This window comes from Pseudopipra pipra, chromosome 24, assembly GCF_036250125.1.
Source record: "Pseudopipra pipra isolate bDixPip1 chromosome 24, bDixPip1.hap1, whole genome shotgun sequence".
Taxonomy (NCBI): domain Eukaryota; kingdom Metazoa; phylum Chordata; class Aves; order Passeriformes; family Pipridae; genus Pseudopipra; species Pseudopipra pipra.
The window spans coordinates 5,240,807-5,261,877 of record NC_087572.1 but is presented as its reverse complement, the minus strand read 5'-3'; the positions used below and the strand labels follow the sequence as shown (position 1 = coordinate 5,261,877).

Sequence of the window (21,071 nt, the reverse complement as noted above, 5' to 3'; positions counted from 1 at the left end):
GAGGCTGAGAGAATCCGTATTTTCTGTCGTTCTGGAGCTGGTGGGCCTGTGGAAATGCCAGGGATGCCCTCGGGTGACCTGGGAAGTGTGTAATCAGCCCAACCATCTGTCTGGGAGATTTGGGTGCAGCTCAAGCTGTCGCCAAAAACCCACCCGGCTCCCAGCAGGGCTGTGCTGGGGCTGCCGGTGGCTTTGGGAGGCTGGAGGGAGCTCCCGAAGGAATCAGCTGCTCCTTGGGGTTTGGAAAAAGCCCCTCACGAGGCCAAGATAACCAGGGAGCCGTTTATTTTCCCCTCTCCTCGGCAGGCAGCAGGCAGGAGGATGAACGGAGGTGCCATGGGAAGTGGCAATAATTAGTTCAGGTCCCCACCAAAAGCCTCTCAGGGGTAATCAAGGAGTAATTAGGAGAGGGGAGGCTGCTCTCCAGCCAAGTGCAGCACCCCAGTGCTTCCCCACCCCTGTGCCCTCACAGCTCCTCATCATCAGGTTTATTTTCTGGGTGTGCAAAACTTTCCTTTGAGCTCTTCTGGCATCTCGAAAGTCCTTGAGTCTGGGGGATTTTTTTGCTTCTAGTTTTGGGGCATTGAGGTGGAAATTTCTGGTCTTTCCGCTAAAGGGGGCTGGAAATGAGCTTTTTTCTCTGTGTGTCTTTTCTGGGAGAGGCAAGAGGTTCAGTCAGTGCCCTGGGGAATTGAGGGGCTACAAGAAAAAGTTAAAAATAAAGGAAAAAAATAAAGGGGGAATCATAAAAAAATAAAAGGAAAAGGAAAGGTCTCCTCACTGCAGGCACCACCAGACATGACACAATCCAGGTTCCTTCTCCCCTTGGCCTCTCCACCATCCCTGGGTGGACTTTTATGGGTCTGGCTGGGGGGAAACTGACTTTGAGCCCAGAATTCCATCTGGGAGAGCGGGGGGAGCAGGGAAACATGAGCTGCTGGGACAGCAGATGTGGGGGTGAGGGTTTGAGCTGTGGATGTCCCTCTGCAGAGATGGATCCTGGTCCCCAACTCCCCCCCCAGACATGGGAGAGCAGCCCCTGCCCCTTCTCATCCCTCCCCTGAATTAGTGGCACTGTTTTGGAGGTGGGTAAACTGAGGCACGGGGGACTTGTCCCCCGTGTTGTCCCCTCAGCAACCCCAAAGGTGTTCGTGCCAGCCTTGGCCAAACTCCACCTCCACGGCCTGGGTGGGGAGCACGGGACCACCTTCTCCTGGGGCACATCCACACCCGCGGCTCTCCCTGGAGGAGCCCCAGGCGAGACAGGGAATGTGTGAATCCCAGAGTGCCAATTCTCACCCTCCGGCAGCCGGGGAGGCCGTTCGGAAGGTGTTAAAGGCCGCTGGGAAGGTGTTTAACAGACACAGCAGCCGTCCCTGTGCCGAGCCTCGAGGAGGGGCAGGAAAAAGAATGAATATATATATATACAAAGTCCTATTTTGCAGCTTTTTGGAGTCTCAGGGAGGCGAGGGAGCTCTGAAACGAGCCTTTGTGGAAGGTGAGAAAAGCTCGAGACAGTTTTGCACGTTAAAGCTGCAATAGGATTACGGAGCAGAGCAAATTAAATCAATGCCCTAATGAGTGGGGGAGCTCCTGCTGGAGACGGCGGCTCCCACCGCCGGGAGGGGGGTCCCGGGGGCCACCCTGAGCATCCCTGGGTGCTGCTCCGGGCTCTGTGGGCAGCCAGGGAGGGCAGGACTGTGCCAGGGAGGGCAGGATTTTCCAGGGAATGCCTGCGTCGCCATGGCAATGTGCAGTCCCTCGGGAATTAATGAGTCTGGAGTGAATCCTCGGGGTGGAAAAGAGCCGGGCCTGGCCAGCTGGAGCGGGGAGGGGGAACAGGGCAGGGGGGGCGGGTGCCCCGTGTGCCATGCTCTGCCCAGCCCGCGGGTTTGCCCCGTCCCAGGCAGGCTGTTCCCATCGCCCCCAGGGAGCAGTGGGATGCTCTGGACAGGAGGATGGAGGGCACTGGGGGTTTGGGGTGTTTGGGGGAGTGGGTGCTCCAGGCACAGGGCTCTCCCCACCCCTGGGTACCCAGGGGGGGTCTGTAGAGCTCAGCTTTGTCTTGGCTCTTTCCCTCTGCCGCCTCAGCCGGACTTTGGGAACCCTCCTGCTCCCTTCCCAGCTCCACCACATCATCCAGGGCTCCCTCAGCTCTGGCCAAACCCCCAAACCTCAGCTGAGGGGTGAAGTGCCACGTTTTGTGCCGCTGTGGATGCACAGGAGCCAAACCCGGGGGTTCCTTGGGGTACTTTTAGGGCTTGGGGGGGGACCTGCCGCCCCAGGGGAACCCCGAGGAGCCACCTCGGGGCTGATGCGACCCCAGGGCCTCCCTGGGCTCGGCCGTGCCTCTTCTTTGCAGGCAGCGGGAGGTGAGGGCTTCTGTTTGTGTGTTTGGGTGTCTCCGCTGCGTCTCCCGGAGGTGGAAGGCGGAGTGTGCCGGGAGAGGTGCGAGAGACAATTCACGCCGGGAGATTCGCTGCTGTTCGTGCCAGCCCCGGCTCGGGGATATTTATTGTGCTGGGGGGTGAGATCTGGCACTAATCCAGGGAAGAATTGGGATAAAAAATGACGGTGGAGACAGGCAAAACCGAGGAGGAGGAGATGCTGTTTGAAGAGCTGAGCCTGATCCAGGGCACCTGGACTCGGTGCTTCTTGATATTCCCTGAGGGATAGCGAACACTCAGGAGTGCCTGTGTCCGTTTTTGGGATGTTCCCACATCCAGCCCTGCTCCATTCTCCTCCCATTCTCCGTGTTGGCAGCGGGGAGTTGACACAAAGCCAGAATAATTGCTGCTCCTCGCTAAACGTTAATGATTATTTTACTTGCATAAAATAAGCGGCCTATTAAATCCAAAATGCGCCGGGGTCTGGGCAGCTGTTAGTCAGGGGCTTAATTAAGCTGAGGAACAATGAACTTACACAAAACAACTGGCTGGTGCTCCCGTCACATCCTGGGAGTGGGATCTCCAGCGGTGTGAGCAGCCAGCCCCATTCCCACCAGGATCACACAAGGTTGGAAAAGCCCTCGGGGATCATCGAGTCCAACCTGTTTAAGGTGTTTAAGCACAGACTGGTGCTTAAACAGCCACTCAGTGCCATGGGCTGGGTGACAAGGTGGGCTTGAGTCACAGGTTGATGATCCCAGAGGTCTTTTCCAACCTGGTTGATTCCCTGATCCTGTGTCTGATGGGACATGGAGGTGTTTTCCCCAAGCAGCAGCTCCTGACACCACTTTGCTGCTTTCCAACAGACCTATTTTTAGCTCCCAGCCTTGGATGGAAGAGTGGAAATTCAGCAATGTTTTGTAGCAGGAAAAAGAATTGTGGAGTGTTTTAAGGTTCAAGAAACAATGTTTTCATTCCAGTTTCATGTGAGAGTTAATATTATTTCAGCTGTTTACAGTGTCCCTAAGTCACGTGTTGGGATGAGTTATTAAGGTTTTCTATATAAAACACCAGAAAAGGGCTTTCAAGGGGTGAAAATATCTCATAGAAAATATTGAAATAAGCAACATTTTTCCCGTGATGTGTTCTCAGTGTAAATGTGTTTTCCCGGAGCACGAGGCTTTGGGTCCCTGATGGATTGCTGACCCTGACTGTGTCCTTCCAAGCTTTCCAGTGTGCTCAGATCCAGCATCACCCTCAAGGGACAGAGCCCAGGGGGCTGTTTTTCCTGCCCGTTGGCATCACTCCATGCTGGCAGGACCAGTCTTGTCCTCTCCCCATGCCCCCGTGGCCTCCAGGGCTGAGGGGCTGCTCTGGGAGCAGGGCTTTGGGCTTCCCAGAGCTGGCTTGGAATCCAAACAGACTTTGGGACTCTGGTTTTTTGGTTTTGCTGTGGGTTTAGAACCAGAATGGGAAAAAGTTGGGAGGCAGAGACAAGAACCTGTGCTTGTCCCCAAGGGGTGGGGAGGGATGGGACATGGAGCTGGTCCTTGTGCTCTCCTGCACAACCTTGGCCCGTTCTCCAGGTGCTTTCACGCTGATTCCATCCCCCCTTCCCTCATTCCCTGCCCGGCTGTTGGGATGTGGAGCACCCCTGTGTCCCTGCTCTTGCTCTCCACACCCATCCTTTCCCCTGCCTGGGCCCCATCTCGTGCCCCAGATGTGCCAGAGGCTGCTGGGTGGGCACAGACCCATTTCATCCACACCATGGGATGAAATCCCTCCCTCCCCAGCCTGCCATGCCAGGTGTTCTCCCAGCAGGAGCCTCCTGATCTCCAGCCCCACGTGTGGTGCAGGAAGAGGCCCGGGGGCTCCTCGGGATGTGATGCTGGACCTGGAGGGAGGAGATGTGGGGGCTCCTTGGAATGCTGGGCTCTCCTGGGGTTCACCCCTCTGGAATTGCTCCTCTCTGCTCTCCGTGGCTGCTGCCACACGTGCCAGGGAAAGGACTTGGCCACCTCACCAGGCACGACCCCAGCCTGTGTCCTGGCTGCCTCGGGGACCACCACATCTCACGTCATGTTTTTATTTCCTCTTCGATTCCCTCAGGGAAAACTCCTGAGCTTCCATCCACAAGCCAGGAGGGCTGGGAACAGCCCCAGCCTGGGGCAGATCCCTCCCAGTCTGCTGGGACGGGGGGCGATGCTCCCCCCCTCCACAAAGTCCCGCAGGCAGCAGATTCCACGACTTCAGTCAGGATTCTCCCCCCACCTGAACCGCTCCCTCGGGAGCTGCTCCGTGGTTTTGGACATCTCCCTCCCTTCCCCCGGATCCCATCCCATGAGGCCACTTAATTCCAGCCCTCGGGAAGCAGCCCCCAGCCCCAGCTGAGGGGGAGGCAGCCCCCAGCCCCGGCTCGGGTGGATGTGCTGGAGGACACCACCCATCCTCGCTCCATCGGGATGCGTCGCCATGGAGGAGGCGGTTGCCATGGCGACCGTTGCCATGCCGTTGGCTACCGGCTGAAGGGCCTGGGAGCATCCCAGGGAGGTTCCCCAGCCTCTCCCGGTGCTTAAAGATGGATTGATTTATCTCCCTCCCGGGCTGAAACGCTCTGCACTCGAGAGCGTTTTTGCCACGGCAGCACGTTCTGGGTTTCACCTTCGGGGAATTTTAAAGGGTCTGCAAAAGCCCTTCTGAGGAGTGGGAACACCCTCAAAAATATAACACCTTCAAAAATGTAACACCCTCAGAAATATAACACCCTCAAAAATGCCTGGAGAAGGGGTAGGGGAGGGAATTTAGGGGGAACAGGGAATTTTTGGGGAACAGCCCCAAATCAACCCCCCCGGACAAGCACAAAGACACAGAGGGCTCTGTAGGAGCATCTTTGTATCACCCATGACGGTGGTGGGAGGGTCCCTCCTGTGCCCTGTTTTCCTCATCTTTTTCTCCCAAATTCCCTGGTGCACACAGAGAGCTGTTTGGGGGGAGGGATGGGGGGGGGCCTGAGTGAGACCCCTTACCCCAAATTTACGTTTTTTCACCTGTAAAATGGTGTCACCCACCTCGATAAAGGGAGAGAAGAGGGAGGGAAGGGGCACCCGCTGTGCTGGGTGGGTGAGGTGTGTGGACAATGGGGAAGGACTGAAGCCTCTCTAATCCCCCTGCTTGGCTCTGATGCTCCAAGCCAAAGGGGCTGAGCTCTCTCTTGCTTTCCAAGGCTCTCAGTGCAGGATTTGGGTGTGATTTGTGCTGTTGAGGCCCCTTGACTGTTGTTCCTGGCCAGTCCAGCCAGGCTGGGGAGCAGAGGTGAAGGGGGCAGTGAGTGGTGGGTGGGTACCATCACCTGCTGGTCCTGCTCAGCCCTCTGAAGGGCTGGAAAAGGGTCCTCTGGGATGGAGTGGGGGATGTGTTTTTTATCCAAGCTCACTGTAGTTCCCACGTCACTGCTGAGATCCGAATCCTTTGTGTCTGGCATTTATTTTGGGTCATTTAGAGCACTGAAGGAACATTCATTGAAATGGGACTTTCCGGCCCTGCCCTGTGGAGTCTGCTGTGCATCAAGGCTTGCTTTTACAGCAGCAGAGCCGTGGCCTTTCTGAACGCTGGGGGAGTGGGATCAGGGCACTTGGTTGGGGTCTGGACGGTGCCAGAGCCGGATCTGTCCCCGTGGCACAGCAGTGGTGGCTCGTGGGGCACAGGGACGTGACAGGAGCAGCTCCCTGTCTCAGGACAGTCCTGGTGCAGAGCCAGCACCTCACGGGGCACATTTAAACCTTCCCACTCCTTTTCATCTCCCACGGACTTGGACATCCCCAAAAGTGATGCACCCCCCAGCCCATTGTGAGCCCGGTGCCTCCAGCGGCTTTGCCTCGAGCCCGGGTTTAATTTCCCTAATGAAGGCGGGCGGGGGAGGCAGCGCTGAGCTGGTTGGAGAACCCCTGCCAAGAGCCATTAGCTGGGAAGTTGTAATTGCGGGGATGGAGCTGCTGGCCCTTGGCTCAGAGCTGGCTAATAAACGGCCCTCGGCACCGCGGGGCAGGGGGTGGGGAAGAGGGAACGGGGCCAGGATGGGCATCACACCGGGCTTTGCTCCCTGCCCCGAGGATTCTTCACCGGCCTGGCTCAGTTTTGGACACCCGGAGAGGCTGCTCAGAGGACCTGGAGAGCTGGAGTGTGTCCCTCATCCCAGACACGGGAGGAGGCTCAGCCAGATGTGGATGTGGCTTTGTGACCCCCAGACAGACATAAAATGTGGACGTGGCTTGTGTGACCCCCCAGCCCTAGACAGGCAAAAAATCCATAAAATGCCCTGGAAAACCTTCCCTCGGGTCCTGCAGCACTCAGTGGGGCAGCAGCTCCATCCCTCCTGTAGGACAATCCCATCCCAGGGGACTGGGGGCTGCAGGGGATGGCTCAGCATACCCGGGGATGGATCAGCATACCCGGGGATGGCTCAGCATACCCGGGGATGGCTCAGCATACCCGGGGATGGATCAGCATACCCGGGGCTGGATCAGCATACCCGGGGCTCCCTCCGGCTTCCCTCGGGCCCCGTGGAGCCTGCCGGGTCAGGGATAAAGTCTGGATGAAGTTTCTCTTTTGGGACAAATCCAGGCAGCTGCGGCGTTGCTGCCGTGGGGGATGTGAGGGGTGGGCAGGGGAAGCTGTGACGGATCCCGAGGGGGGCTGTGACGGATGGGGAGGCAGCCCCGGGTCGGGAGGTGGGAGCTGCCGTCCTGAGTGATTTGCGATTTCCCGGGCTGGCGAACTCAGCATTGCCCTCCCCTTCATCCCAGCCGGGCGAGGGGGAGCAGCCCCTCGTTGCCGGGGGGAGGGAGAAGGGACCGTGACCGGAGCATTAACGATCTGAGCGGCCGTAAATCCAAATAAACACCGACCGCTCCCGAGATTTATTGCCCGAGCCTGACCCGACACCATCCGGGCTGGGGCTGGGGCAGCCTGGCTGGGAGCAGAGTCACCTCAGCACCTCGGGAGGGGACTTCTTTGGGAACAGCCGCGTCCCGACCCCCCCGTCTGCACCGGGTACACCCGGAGAGGGTTCACAAGGCTTTACAAATCCAGGCTTTGCCGCGGTTGGGGTCCCCCCGTGCCTGCTCCTGGCGGATGAAATCCCGGGATGAAGGATGCTGGGAGGAGCAAAGGGTTGCTCAGCATCCGTAACTGCTCGCTGTGGGTTTGTATCCGGCTCCCCCAGGACACAGGAGCGGCTGAGGAGCAGCCTCGGGGATCTGGGGACAAGCAAGAGCAGGGAAGCTCTGCCATCCCACATTTCCCCTCCCCTGAGCAGCGGGAACGCTGCAGCTCCATGAACATTGCAGCGTGGTGCTTGGTCACCGGTATTACACGCACTGAGCTGGCCGGGCAGCAGCTGGGGCTGGCCCTGGGCCACCTCCCTCCTCGGGATAAACTTCCAAGCCTCTGGAATGCACACAGGACAGCCCTGGCTGAGCAGAGCTGTGCCCTCCTGGGGCTGGCTGGGAGGGGCAGCGGGGCAGGGCCGGCCCTCACCTGGGGGGATGTGTGGGTGTGTTGTGGCCCTGGGAGAGGTTTTGTGTCTGTGAGGTTGTTCCTGCTGCTGCCGGGGGATCCCTGGGATGTGGCACAGATCCTGCTGCTGCCAGGGGATCCCTGGGATGTGGCACAGATCCTGCTGCTGCCAGGGGATCCCTGGGATGTGGCACAGATCCTGCTGCTGCCAGGGGATCCCTGGGATGTGGCACAGATCCTGCTGCTGCCAGGGGATCCCTGGGATGTGGCACAGATCCTGCTGCTGCCAGGGGATCCCTGGGATGTGGCACAGATCCTGCTGCTGCCAGGGGATTTCTGGGATGTGGCACAGATCCTGCTGCTGCCGGGGGATCCCTGGGATATGGCACAGATCCTGCTGCTGCCAGGGGATCCCTGGGATGTGGCACAGATCCTGCTGCTGCCAGGGGATCCCTGGGATGTGGCACAGATCCTGCTGCCCGTGTGTTTGCACGGGGTGGATCTGGAGGGAGACACAGGCAGAGGGAAGGCTCCCAGCTCCAAACATGTCAGGGAGCCACAGGCAGCAGGTGGGAGCAGAGGATCCATCGGTGTTATCCTCGTGGGAATGTTCACTGTTGGATTTGGGGCTGGACAGTTCTCAGAGCCATTGGAACATCGTCCCTCACGGCATCGCTCCGGGCTCTGATCCTGGCAAAACACATCCAGGACATGCAGTGCATGGATGGAGGGATGGGTGGAGGGATGGGGATGGATGGATGGATGGATGGAGGGATGGATGGAGGGATGGATGGATGGATGGATGGATGGATGGATGGAAGGATGGATGGATGGATGGATGGGGATGGATGGATGGAGGGATGGATGGATGGAAGGATGGATGGATGGAGGAAGGATGGAGGGATGGATGGAGGGATGGAAGGATGGAGGGATGGAGGGATGGATGGATGGAAGGATGGAGGGATGGATGGATGGATGGAAGGATGGAGGGATGGATGGATGGATGGAAGGATGGAAGGATGGATGGATGGATGGATGGATGGAAGGATGGAGGGATGGATGGATGGAGGGACAGATGAATGGGGGATGGGGATGGATGTGGGGTGGATGGATGGATAAGTGGGGGATGGATGGATGGATGGATGGATGGAAGGATGGAGGGATGGATGGAGGGACGGATGAATGGGGGATGGGGATGGATGTGGGGTGGATGGATGGATAAGTGGGGGATGGATGGATGGATGGATGGATGAAAGGAAGGATGAATGGCTAGGTGGGTGGATGGAAGGATAGATGGGAATGGATGGATGGGTAGCTGTGGGATGGATGGCTGAGGAGGTGGATGGGAGCTGCTGTGACATGCTGGTGCTTCCCACTCTCGTTTCCTGGTCCCAGCACGGGGAGCTGGTGGCTGGAACTGCCCCATCTGGTCCCAATTGAAGGGAGGAAGAGGCTTGATGGATCCATGTGGCTCCCATTCCAGCAGGGCTTTGAGGTCCCACAGGGAGAACCCGGCCCTGGGGGAGCTCTCTGGAGGTCAGGGGTGGTCTGGGGGGCTCCTGCACTGAGGTCTCCTCATTTCTGGGTGAGCCACAATGTTTTTGGTGTGAAAACATCCCAAAGCAAATAAAAGCAGCCCCAAATGTTTCTTCCTCCTGCCCCTCAATCCTTGACTTTTTCCCTTGCATTTGCCCCGCCAGTTTTGGTGGCCTGTCTCATATTTATGGGTTCCTTTGGGTGCCATCCCCAGCCTTGTGCCACAGTGGGGTTTGGCCTCTGTGGCTCAGCAAAGGGCTGTGCAATTCCCAGCTCCCTGGGCATTAATTCTGGGGGAAAACAAACTCCTTTAGTGTTTGAAACTCCGGGATGGTGCCTCATCTCTGGGGCAAAGACTGAATTTCCCAGCGATTTGGAAACCCTGTGGTGCGTTGGAGACTGGCAGGACACAACCAGGGGGTGCAGTGACAGGGGAGAGCTGGGACAGATCCAGCCAGGAAAAGCTCAGCGGCATTTCCAGGAGAGACAGGCACTTATAAGCCCGACTCCCCTTGACCTTCCCGAGAGATTTATGGCCCCGGGAATGTTCTCACGCTGTGACACAGGGGGCACCTCTGCAGGACCCCTGGGCAGGGTTTGGCCAGCAGACACCTCCTTGGGCACCGTGAGATCAGCTCACAGCCCCTGGGATCGTCCTCCCACCTCTCAGCCCTCGGCATCTCCCCGTGGGATTCTCCCTCCCTCGCTGTCTGATGGGCTCCAGGAGAAGGGTTGTGGGGACAAACCACGAGTTACGTCCTAAATTTCCGTGTTATGAGACCTCCCGACTTCTCAAAACTCCTTTTTGTTCCAACCTGGAATGAAAACAAAGAAACTCCGAGCTGTTTTTAGGAGGTAAAAGGCTCTGAAAGGGGAAGGGGACCCTTCAACCCCCTCATTTTAAATTGCAGCACCAACCTGGCTCGTTACATCGAAACATCTGATGCGATCTCGCAGATCAAAGCCTCCTTGTTTGCCTTGTAATGAAGTGTCAAACCGCTTCCTTGCAACACAAACAGGAGACACTTTGATCTGCAAAACAAGATGTTTAAGAGCCCTGCTAGCGAGGGCTCGCCGTGTTTTAGCAGCACCGCAGAGCGGGGGAATATTTGAAGTCTGATATTGTTTCACATCCAGACTTTCCAAGCTGTGGCAGCTGACGGTGTGTTCCTGTCACACCAGAGCCCGGACGCCTGAAAATCACCGGGAACGAAACAACAGCCAGCTGGGGAACCAGACTGAGCCTTTTACTGCCAGTTCCCAAAAGCAGTCGCTGGGTTTTTTGCCCCCCTCCCTTTTCCAGAGGGGCTTTTTTTCCGATGGGAAATGTCATCGGAGTCGGCGCGAGCTCGCCACTAAATGTCTGCTGGGAGTTGTTTTGGGGGGAAAACACGATTCTGGGGGTTGTCTGTGCTCCTGCTCCCTCGGTCTTGCTTTTCCCTGCTGCCTTTAACCCGTGCTTTGTCCCACGAGGCGTCACTGGCACTGGTTTTGTGGGGCTGGAGCTGTGTCTGGGGTGTCACTGACCCTGATTTGGTGTCACTGGCACTGGTTTTGTGGGGCTGGAGCTGTGTCTGGGGTGTCACTGACCCTGATTTGGTGTCACTGGCACTGGTTTTGTGGGGCTGGAGCTATTTCTGGGGTATCACTGGCCCTGCTTTGGTGGGGCTGGAGCTGGTTTTGTGGGGCTGGAACTGTTTCTGGGGTGTCACTGGCACTGATTTGGTGTCACTGGCGCTGGTTTTGTGGGGCTGGAGCTGTTTCTAGGGTGGCACTGGCCCTGCTTTGGTGTCACTGGCACTGGTTTTGTGGGGCTGGAGCTGTGTCTGGGGTGTCACTGGTCCTGATTTGGTGTCACTGGCACTGGTTTTGTGGGGCTGGAGCTGTGTCTGGGGTGTCACTGGCCCTGCTTTGGTGTCACTGGTGCTGGTTTTGTGGGGCTGGAGCTGTGTCTGGGGTATCACTGGCCCTGCTTTGGTGGGGCTGGAGCTGGTTTTGTGGGGCTGGAGCTGTGTCTGGGGTGTCACTGGCCCTGCTTTGGTGTCACTGGCCCTGCTTTGGGGGTTGGAGCTGCTCACTGTCTCTCCCCTCGGCCCCAGGCTCAGCGCTGGCGCAATGAGAACTACGAGAGGCCCGTGGACCTGGAGGGCTCTGGGGACGACGATCCCTTTGGGGATGATGAGCTGGACGACGTCTACTCCGGCTCGGGCTCGGGCTGTAAGTGCCTCTGGGGCTCCTGGGAGGGGTCCCTGGCTCTGGGCTTGGTGGGGCTGGGGAGGTTCTTGCCGTGGGATGTGAGGGAGGGGATTGCCCTTCATCCACCTCCACCTCCTGCCCTCTCCTAGACAAAAGCAGAGGGAGCTGTGCCAGAGGTTGGGCTCAAGTGCCTCGGTGTCCCATGGACATTGGCAGGGGCTGCCCAGGGAGGGGGTGGAGTCCCCGTCCCTGGAGGTGTTTAAGCACAGACTGGAGGTGTCACTCAGTGCCATGGGCTGGGTGACAAGGTGGGGTTGGGTCACGGGTTGATGATCCCAGAGGTCTGTTCCCACCTGGTCGATTCTGGGATTCTGGGACTTCGGTCTCTGGCCCTGCTGGGCAGGATCAGCCCTTCAGCAGGAGCTCTACGACAGGAGCACGTGTTTAGAGCTTTCACAGACCCCAGAGAGGGGCTCTGCAGCCCTTGGTTTAGCTGAGCCCAGAACCACTCCGTGCTCTATTTTTGGGGGATGAGGCCAGGAACGGGTCAGCCCTGGGAAATTCTGAGGCAGCAGCAGCTTCACTTTTCTCTCTTCTCCCACCCCTTTCAGACTTTGAGCAGGAGCTGGGGCTGGAGACAGCCATGAGCCTCCCCACGGACACGGCAGTGCCGCCGCCCACCACGGCGGCCGCGCTGCCCGTCACCGCCGTGCAGCCCGTGGCCACCCCCTTGGAGCCATCCCCCGCCCAGGACACCACCCCCGGGCAGACCACGAGCGTCCTCTCCATCTCCAGGACCACAGACACGCCGGTGATCCCCAGCTGGAAAGCCACCACCACCACCAGCACCACTCCCAGTGCCCCCCCGACCACCACGGCGACCACCACGACCACCACGGTGGCCACCACGACCACCCCCCAGGCCACCACCACCACCAGCACCACCGTGGCCACGGCCAAGCCCACCACCACCACCACCACCACCACCACCACCACCACCAGGAGGTTCCTGCCCCCCTTTGCCACCAAGGCAGCCACCACCCGGGCCACCACCCTGGAGACTCCCACCACGGCCGTCCCCGAGACCAGCACGCCCACGGAGGTGGCCACGTCACGCCTTGTCCCCACCAGCACAGCCAAGCCCAGGTCCCTGCCCAAACCCACCAGCTCCAGGACTGCAGAGCTCACAGAAAAGAGCACGGCCTTGCCACCCGCTCCTGCCACGCCGCTGCCCACAGAAGCCCCCCAGGTAGGAGGCAGGACCCTTCTGAGGGGCTCGTGGGCCACGTGTGGAGCCAAGAGGTGGCCATGGGAAGCCTCTGGGGTTGAGTTGTCCTGGCCCAGTTGCTCAGAGGGAGGTCAAGCCAGGTTGGGCTCTTCCAGCTCTGCAGAGAGTGGAACATTTGGGAGTTTGGGGGGAATTAAAGAGTGGGGGGTTTAGCATGGGCAGGGCATGGTGCTGCGGCTGGGGCAGAGCTGATGTCACACCCAGGGCTGTGACACATGTCCTGGTGAGCCCAGTGCTGCCTCGCCCGGGTGCTCCAGAACAGCTTCCCCAGGCAGGAGGAGTGCAGGGCTGGGGGCACCACATCCCACGGGGACAGAGCATCTTTCCCGGGGGATTGGTGTCCGGGCTCTCCGCACCATTTCCCAGCTCCCGGCCTGTCAGTGGGAGGCCCAAACGCTCCTCCCAAAAGCTCCTCAATTACGGCCTGATGGTGCATTTCCTGCCCGTCGGGTGTCCTGAGCGGGGGATTTAATCCACTGATCCGTCTCGCATTCAGAGCCCCTCGGGGGCCCTTTGCGAGCGCTTTGACTGAAAGGTGGAGTGATTTGTCTAAACTAGTCCCTCTTTTCTGCGCACAAACACGAGCGGGGAGCGCTCTGGGCTCTCGCTGACCTTCAATTAATCTCTGTCACACAAACGGCTGCTTGTGGGAAGCACTGAGCCGTGTGCTGGCCCCGGGCGGAGAGGATATGGAGAGGGCTCCCGCTCACCCACCCCCTGCTCTGCTCATCCCGATTTGTGTCAAGGCGGCCGTGGAAGGAGCCGTTTTCCCCACAAAGGAGGGATCCCAGGGAAGTTTGGCTCAGGGATGCTCAGTGTGGTCCAGCTCAGCGGGGACAAGGGGGAAGGTCAGCGGGGATTTGGCCCTGGGGATGTGCAGGAGGCAGGGAAGAGGGATGGAGGGATTGGAGTGGCTCATCTGCCCAGCCCGTGTTTGCTCTCCGGGCTGGGTTCCCTTCCTGGCCGGGGGGCTTGGTCAGGGACTGCAGGGATCTGGGCTGGCTCCATGTCCTGGGTGGGAAGGATCTTCCTGCTCCTGCCCTGTGCACAGGGCTGCAGCCATCAGAGCAGGTGGAAGGGAGAAAAGGGGGAGGGAAGGGACCCCATGGTGCTCATCCAGCAGCACTTGGTCCTTGTTGCTGTGGAACGAATGCTGGTGTTGTCTGTGTGTAGGAAGGAGGCACCTCTGAGCTGTGTCATCCCCCCGTGGGTCAGGGGACAGAGAGCCCAAAGGAGGGCCTGGGCTCTGGGGTCTCTTTAGGGGAAGCTACAGGCAACAGGTGAGAGTTTGTGCATCTTGAATGTGCTTGGGATGGGGACAGAGCAGAGTGGTCCAGCTCAGCCCTTTGGGGAGCCCCGGGAAGTGCAGCTGTGTTGCTGCTGCAGTGCCATTGTCCAGCTCAGGGAAGGGACATCCCAGTGTTGTCCCTACTGAGAGGGCCACCCTGTCTTTGCTGCTGTGATGTCCTTCCTCTAAACACAGCGGAGCTGCCGGAGGCAGGAGCCACCCTTTAGTCCTTGTCCCCTGCCCCACCTTGTCCTCTCTCCCAGATGGAGCCGGGGGAGGTGACGACAGCCCTGGACAACGAGCTGGAGGTCCCGGTGAGCAGCGGCCCCAGCGGGGACTTTGAGATCCGGGAGGAGGAGGAGACGACCCGTCCCGAGCTCGGGAACGAGGTGATGGCCGTGGTGACCCCCCCGGCGGGCCCCGGGCCCGGCAGGAACGCGGACACGGGGCTGCTGGACAACACGATAGACTCGGGCAACTCCGCGGCACAGCTGCCCCAGAAAAACATCCTGGAGAGGAAAGAGGTGTTGATAGGTGAGACCAGGGGCCTGGGCTGGGGGGCTTGGGGGGCAGAGATTTGGGCTGGTCCCAGGAGAGGGGTCGGTCTTTGGCAGGGTATTAGGGTAGGGCCAAGCCTGGGATAACCCACACTCACCTGCCAAAATGGGCATCCAAGGGCTTCTCATTCGTTTCTGGGAGATTTTTGGAGCATCCCAGGGCTCCTCATTCTTTTCCAGGAGAGTTTGGAGCATCCTAGGGCTCCCTATTCTTTGATTTGAGAGTCTGGAGCATCCCAGGGCTCCTCATTTTTTGCCGGGACAGCACAGAGCTGTGCACAACTTGCTCCTGATGAGCTGGGCTTCCAGGAAAAAATCAGGATGTCAGTGGAAAGATGTGCTGCTGAGTAACACCCAGCCACCTCTGATCGATTGAGGGGAGGAGGGAGATGCCCTGGAAGGGCCACTTGTCCCAGCCAGAGGGGCATCAGAGGTGGGACAGGGGTGCCAGTGTCCCACCAGCAACTGAGGATGGCACAGAGGGGCAGCCAAAGCTCTGGGGGTCTTCAGCTGAGGGTAGAACCCAAATGAGCAGCTCTTGGGGGCCCCTCCTCACACGAGGTTACAGCCTGTGCAGGGGCTGCCTCGTGCTGGTGCATCACCCACTGAGGTGCAGCTGAGAGCAGAAGCCTTTGGGTGCCACCAGCCCTCAGCATCGCTCCCTGGGGAGCTCTTGAACCTTTAGACCCCCCACCTCCCCTGTCAGCTCTCCCGACCGTAGATTTTGGGAGAAAAGCTGCTCCCAAAGCTTTGTGCAAGGCACAGAGCCGAGCTGCAGTCCCAAATGCCCCCTCCCCAGCTGTCTGTGCCGGGCCGAGGGCGGCACTGACGGCCGTGCCCCGTGTTGTGTTGCAGCCGTGATCGTGGGCGGCGTGGTGGGAGCTCTCTTCGCTGCCTTCCTGGTCATGCTGCTCATCTACCGGATGAAGAAGAAGGACGAGGGCAGTTACACCCTGGAGGAGCCCAAACAAGCCAACGTGACCTACCAGAAGCCCGACAAGCAGGAGGAGTTCTACGCGTAGAAGGAGAGCCGGCGTGCCTCGCCCTCCCTCCCTCCCCGCTCCAAACTCGCCCTCCTCCTCTACTTCATCCGGTCTCTTCTCTTTCCCCCTCTCTTTCCCTCTCTTTTTTTTTAATTTGGATCAGACTGTGAGTTTGAAAAAGCAAAAACCCGCAACAGCTGAAGGAGCAGACACATCTTTGGTGTGATGAGACGTCGGATGCCCGGAGCGTCGCCCAGCTCGGAGCGAGCCCCGCCGGCCTTCCCGCTGCTGGGATGGACAGGGCAAGGAGCCAGTGCCAAGGTGGCCGTGCCCAGGAGCGCCCTGGAGAGCACAGGGTGGGGTGCTCAGGCTGCCCACAGCGACTGGAGGTCAAGTGGACTTTTCCCAGCACAATGGACTCTGGGATCCGGACACCTTCTCCCAGTCCTGGGGCGCAGGGGGCTTGGTTTGGATTTATCTTCCTTGGTTTTTTTCCATTCGTAGAGGAGGGAGGTTTCTTTCCCTCTGTCTTCCTTTTATTTTTTTTTTGTTTGCTTTTTGAACGGGGTTGGTTGCTTTGCAGGAATTCCCTTGCTCCCTGCTCCTCTTGGAAGAGAGGGCACAACTCCCAGATATGCTTGGAACCTTGGAAAAAAGCACAAGGGGCCGGAATACCTGGCTGCCCCGGGGTTTGCTCTTGGCAAAATAAGAAATAAATACAAACGTGGCCAGTAGGCTGGGAATGATCTCTTTGGATCAACTTTTCAGAGAGTTTGTGGAGCAGCAAGAAGCGGCACCGGGGGCATCTCCTGCTGCTCCTGCCACCACCCTCCTGCCACCACCCTCCTGCCACCACCCTCCTGCCACCACCCTCCTGCCACCACCTCCCTGGAACAGCCAGAGACCTTCAACCTCCTGAACCTGCCAAGGGGTTTGGTGGAGAAGGGACTTTGCTTAGGCTGGGGTTTCACTGTGACCAACAAAACTGGGCTTGCAAGAGTGCTGGTTTTGGAACAGAGCTTGGTGGGGAGCTGGCAAGGGGTGGAGACGGATATGGAGAAGCTCAATCCTCTCCCGGGTTCCTCCGGAGTGGAGAACAAAGGCGGGAGATGCAGCACGAGGAAGGAGATGCCAAGGAGAGGTGACACTCTGTCCCCTCGGGGGTCAGGGAGGGATCCCTGGAGGCACCCACAAGGTGAGGAAGATGAGGCAGAGGTTGGCTGCTACACATCACTGGAAAGCCCCAGGACTGATGGTTTGTGTTCCTTGTGTTGTTCCTTAAATCCCAGTATAACCCCCGGGGCACCGGGAGCCCGATGGCATCTGATGGCATCGGATCCCTGGAATCCAGCAGCACCCAAGAGCTGTTTCCCCTCTGAGGGTGCAGAGCAGCAGGGCCTCTTCCAGATCCAACTGTGCCTTACAGAAAGGCTGGATTTTTAGGAGCGAGCTCTGCACAGGGAAGTCAATTAGTTACTTCAATGAGTTGGCTTTTAATTAGCTGAAGCGCCGCTCGGGATGCAGTCAAGGAGCTTTGTTTTCACAACGGTTGTGATCTCGGTGGTGTCCCACGGAGACCTTGGCTTTGCTCTTAGTGCAATTTAAACAGGAAAACGGGGCGAAAAATGAGCTGCTTTGACTCTTTTGTGTGTTGTGAATTAACCTGCACGGGGCCAGTGACACTCTGTCCCCCAAGGGTGTCAGTGGATGTGGGGTTTTATGGCCTTGGTGGAGGGTGTGAGACAGCAGAGCTTCTTTGGGGAAGGGATTTGAGAGGCCAAATGCATATTTTAAATATATATATATATATACGTACACGCACACTCACATACATACACAGTTATATATGAAATCCCTGTACATTTTCATTGCACTGCATGGGATGGTTGGATGGGGTTTGTGGGTGGGCAGATGGGAGGTTTGGGCGACACTCCTTTGGGGTGTGACCCAAAATGACAGCCTGGCTTTGCTTCAGGGTAGGGAGCAGAGCCCTGTGCATGGACCAGCTCTAAAATGCCCAATTTAGAGCTGCCAGCCTCAAAATCATCGTGGGTTTAGGTTCTTGGGAGTTTGGAAATGATCCCGTTGGATGCCTTGGATGGTGGTGCTGGAAGGCAGATGGTGTTGAGTGTGTGTGTGACCATTCCTTGGCTCCATCCCTGGGCATTCCTTGGGCTGTGGAGGATGAGGAGGGAAGGAGGGTCCACAGAGCTGACGAGGCTGGTGCCACCCTGGGGGCAAAAGCCACTTTTTCCTGCTCAAAGGGGAGTTTCAACTCATTAATTGGATGGTTTGGGGGGATTTTTGGTCCTTTTGGGTCCACCCAAGGGGCCCAAGCAGCGGGCAGTGGTAGAAATCAAGCCTCTTCATGATTTAATGAGTTGGGCTTGGCATCAAGGCCACCCAAACCCACCATCTTTTGGAAAAAACGTGGAATTAATCCTTTGAGCTTGCATTAAAGAAAAAAAAAACCTCTCCCAGCTTAATCTTTTTAATGCTGCTTTTCTTAGCTGCTTCCCTAATCTTCTTCATTCCTTTTTTTCCCCCCCTATTTAATAGTCTGAAGTTCCATAATACAATTTTTTTATTCGCTCAAGCTTAACCTCGGCTCTCTCAGCTGGTGTTAAGTTGTAATCCTGGCACTTAAATCCGTCACAGTTTGCCAAGTGAAGTGGGAGGGGGGGAGAGGAGCCAGGGCAGGACCTTTCCTTTGCAGTAATTAAAAGTAGGAGATGAGCACGTGCAAGAAAAAAGACGTGAAGGTCATTAAAGTGATCATCAGAAGTGATCAAAGTCTTAATTCATCCTTCTTCTCCTTCTTCCACACCTTGGCTGTGTTGCTGTCTGCCCAGAGAGGCTCTAAGAGCATCTTTTGGGCTTGGAGCCTGCCTTTCTGGTGGTAAATTATGAGTTATGAGTTATGTCACAGCCTTTCCTGTCGCCTCAGCTCCTCGGGGGCACTGGATTAGTTGGTGGAGTTGATGCTTGGGAGGGGAAAAAAGCCTTGTCTTGCTGGGGGTGGTTGATCCTGAGCCTCCCTCCAAGGGCAGGGGATGCTGGGACAGAGCTGGACACGGGCTGGGTGTGTTTGGGAAAGGTCCCCTTCCAAAAAAACCTCAGCCACCATCACTTCTCTATGGGATGGGGAAAACCCCAGTGGAACCTGGTGGATGGTGCTGCCAGGGGGTGCAGGGGGGCATTTGCTGAGCTGAGAGGGACCCACAAGGATCCTCAAGCCTGACTCTTGAGTCTCAAGCCCAGCTCAAGCCCACACAGGGACTGAACCCCAACCTTGGCCCCAGTTTGACCCAGCTGAGCTCGTCTCAGAGGGGTGGGGGTGGCTTCTGCTCAGCTGCTCCAGGGCTCTTGGGGCATTCCTGGTGGGAAGATGGATTGGGAAGAAGCGAGACAGCCCAGGGGGGAGGGACCCCAGTGCCCTCCCTCAGCTGCTCGTTTGGCTGCTGAGCGGATCTTTAGGAAAATTAACTCCAATCTCAGCTTGGGCATCTCCCACATCACCCCCTCCCCAAACCTGCCAGCTCTGTCTGGCATCATCCCTCTGGGCACAGGCACATCCCTGCTGGTGATCCCAGCTGTGCTCGTCCTTCCAGCTGTGCTCCCTGAGGGGGGGTGGGAGCAGAGGAAGGATTTCCCACTTGTTTTTTCCATCCCTTTTCTGCCTGTCCACGTGTGTGTGTGATGTGCTGGAGCTGAAGGAGGACTCTTTGCCTCGCCAGCTGAAGGATTTGGGAAGCTCTGGAACTGCACAGCGTGGAAGGTGGGCTGGGCTCCTCTGCCAGCTGTGCTGCCCCTCAGGCACTCTCAGATTTGCAGCAGAATGATAAATATCCAGGGACTCCCGGGCCACAGAAATAAGGAGGAGGCAGGAGGAGGGAAGGGAAGGCCAGAAAACACGTGTGAGAGCCCAGGGGAGGGGCTGGAAGGGGGAGGACGGGAAGGGCAGGGGATGGAGGGGCCCCAGTCAGCAGCAGGACCAAGGCCTGGACGGGATTTGCAGGGCTGGGACTGAAATGTGTCTTTCCTCCAGAAATCGCTCTGATTTTGAACCTTTCAAAAACAAGCAGCAGGACAAAAACAAGCTTAGGGGATCCTGCTGCAGGCAGGGTGGTGGCTCTGGGCTGGATGGGTGCCCTGGTGTGCTGGTTTCTCCCAAAATATCCCGTTCTCTCCTTATTTTGCCCGATGGGTGCCAACGATCCCTTTGCTACCCATAGGCCTTGTCTCTGGCTCTCCAGACCCCTCCTCTCCAACCCCTGCTACGAGGGACCAGCTTTAACAAGAACAAAACCCTCTTAAAAAACAAAGACTGGATTTTTAAATTCATTTTTTTCCTCCCTAAGCACTCTTTTTTTTTTTTGAGGGGGGAGGGAGGGGGCTCAAAGCTTTTCTGCGAGGCTCTAAAGTGATGCCGAGTTTGCAGCACTGAAAGGTTTTGATTGGGACAGCCCCCAAAGGTTTGTTGGGATATCTCCCTGGGATATCCTTGGCAGCTTCTGGGGGTCCTCTGGGAGCAAGGGGATGGGTGTGTGGTGTGTCTGTATGTATATATATGTGTATGTAATTAATATATATGTATATATGTATATACGTGTGCGTGCAAGGCACGGGGACAGGAACAGGTTCAGGGTGAACTCTGCACCTGAGGAGGAGGAGGAGGAGGAGGAAAAGAAGGAGGAGGAAGAGGAGGAGTGGTGTTTATCAGCAGCTCTGCAGCCCTTGCACCCCATCCCATGGGATGGATGCAGGATTCCTCATGAATTCCTTGCTGCTCCTTCCTTCCCTGTCACAGCACCAGCCTGATCCTGGTCACCTCCAGTCTGGCTCTGGGTGTTCCAGGGTGGGGGATAAGGAGCCTTTGGACTTGCTGGAGCTGGAGCAGATCCCAGGATGCCCCGTGGTGGCTCCGGCGTGTCCCACAACCCTCGTGCCTGCAGCTCCATGGACATTCCCACCCCCGTCTCTAGAGGAGTCTCAGTCTGGAGTGTACAAACTTTGTTTGCTTTTAATTTTGGGTTTTTTTTTTTTTTTTTCTTTGTTTGCTGGTTTTTGTTTTGTTTTGTTTTGGTTTTGTTTTTTCTATTACGTTGATTTTTTGGGGGGTAAAAAAATCCCCCCCCTGCGACACCCAATGTTTTTTTCACCCCGACCTTCCCGCCGGTTCATCCGCAGCATCTCCAAAGACCTCGAGGGCAACCAGTGACTTTCTGGGCTTTAAATCCCCCCTGTTGTGGGTCCCACCTGGCCGAAGTCACCCCAGCACAGCTGACAATCAACCCAGACAGGAACTGCTGACCTGAGAAA

The 21,071-nt window shown here is 57.6% G+C and overlaps 1 protein-coding gene across 1 annotated transcript in view; it reads left to right on the top strand.

Annotated features, from left to right (window-relative positions):
• SDC3 (syndecan 3) overlaps positions 1-16,483 on the top strand; it is a 45,440-nt gene extending 28,957 nt beyond the window's left edge. Inside the window, exons 2-5 of the mRNA XM_064635278.1 lie at positions 11,537-11,654; positions 12,245-12,882; positions 14,473-14,743; positions 15,622-16,483. Coding sequence (XP_064491348.1) covers positions 11,537-11,654; positions 12,245-12,882; positions 14,473-14,743; positions 15,622-15,788 — 1,194 coding nt within the window. The 3' untranslated portion in view covers positions 15,789-16,483. The remainder of the gene's footprint in view (positions 1-11,536; positions 11,655-12,244; positions 12,883-14,472; positions 14,744-15,621) is intronic.
• The last annotated feature ends 4,588 nt before the right edge of the window (positions 16,484-21,071 follow it).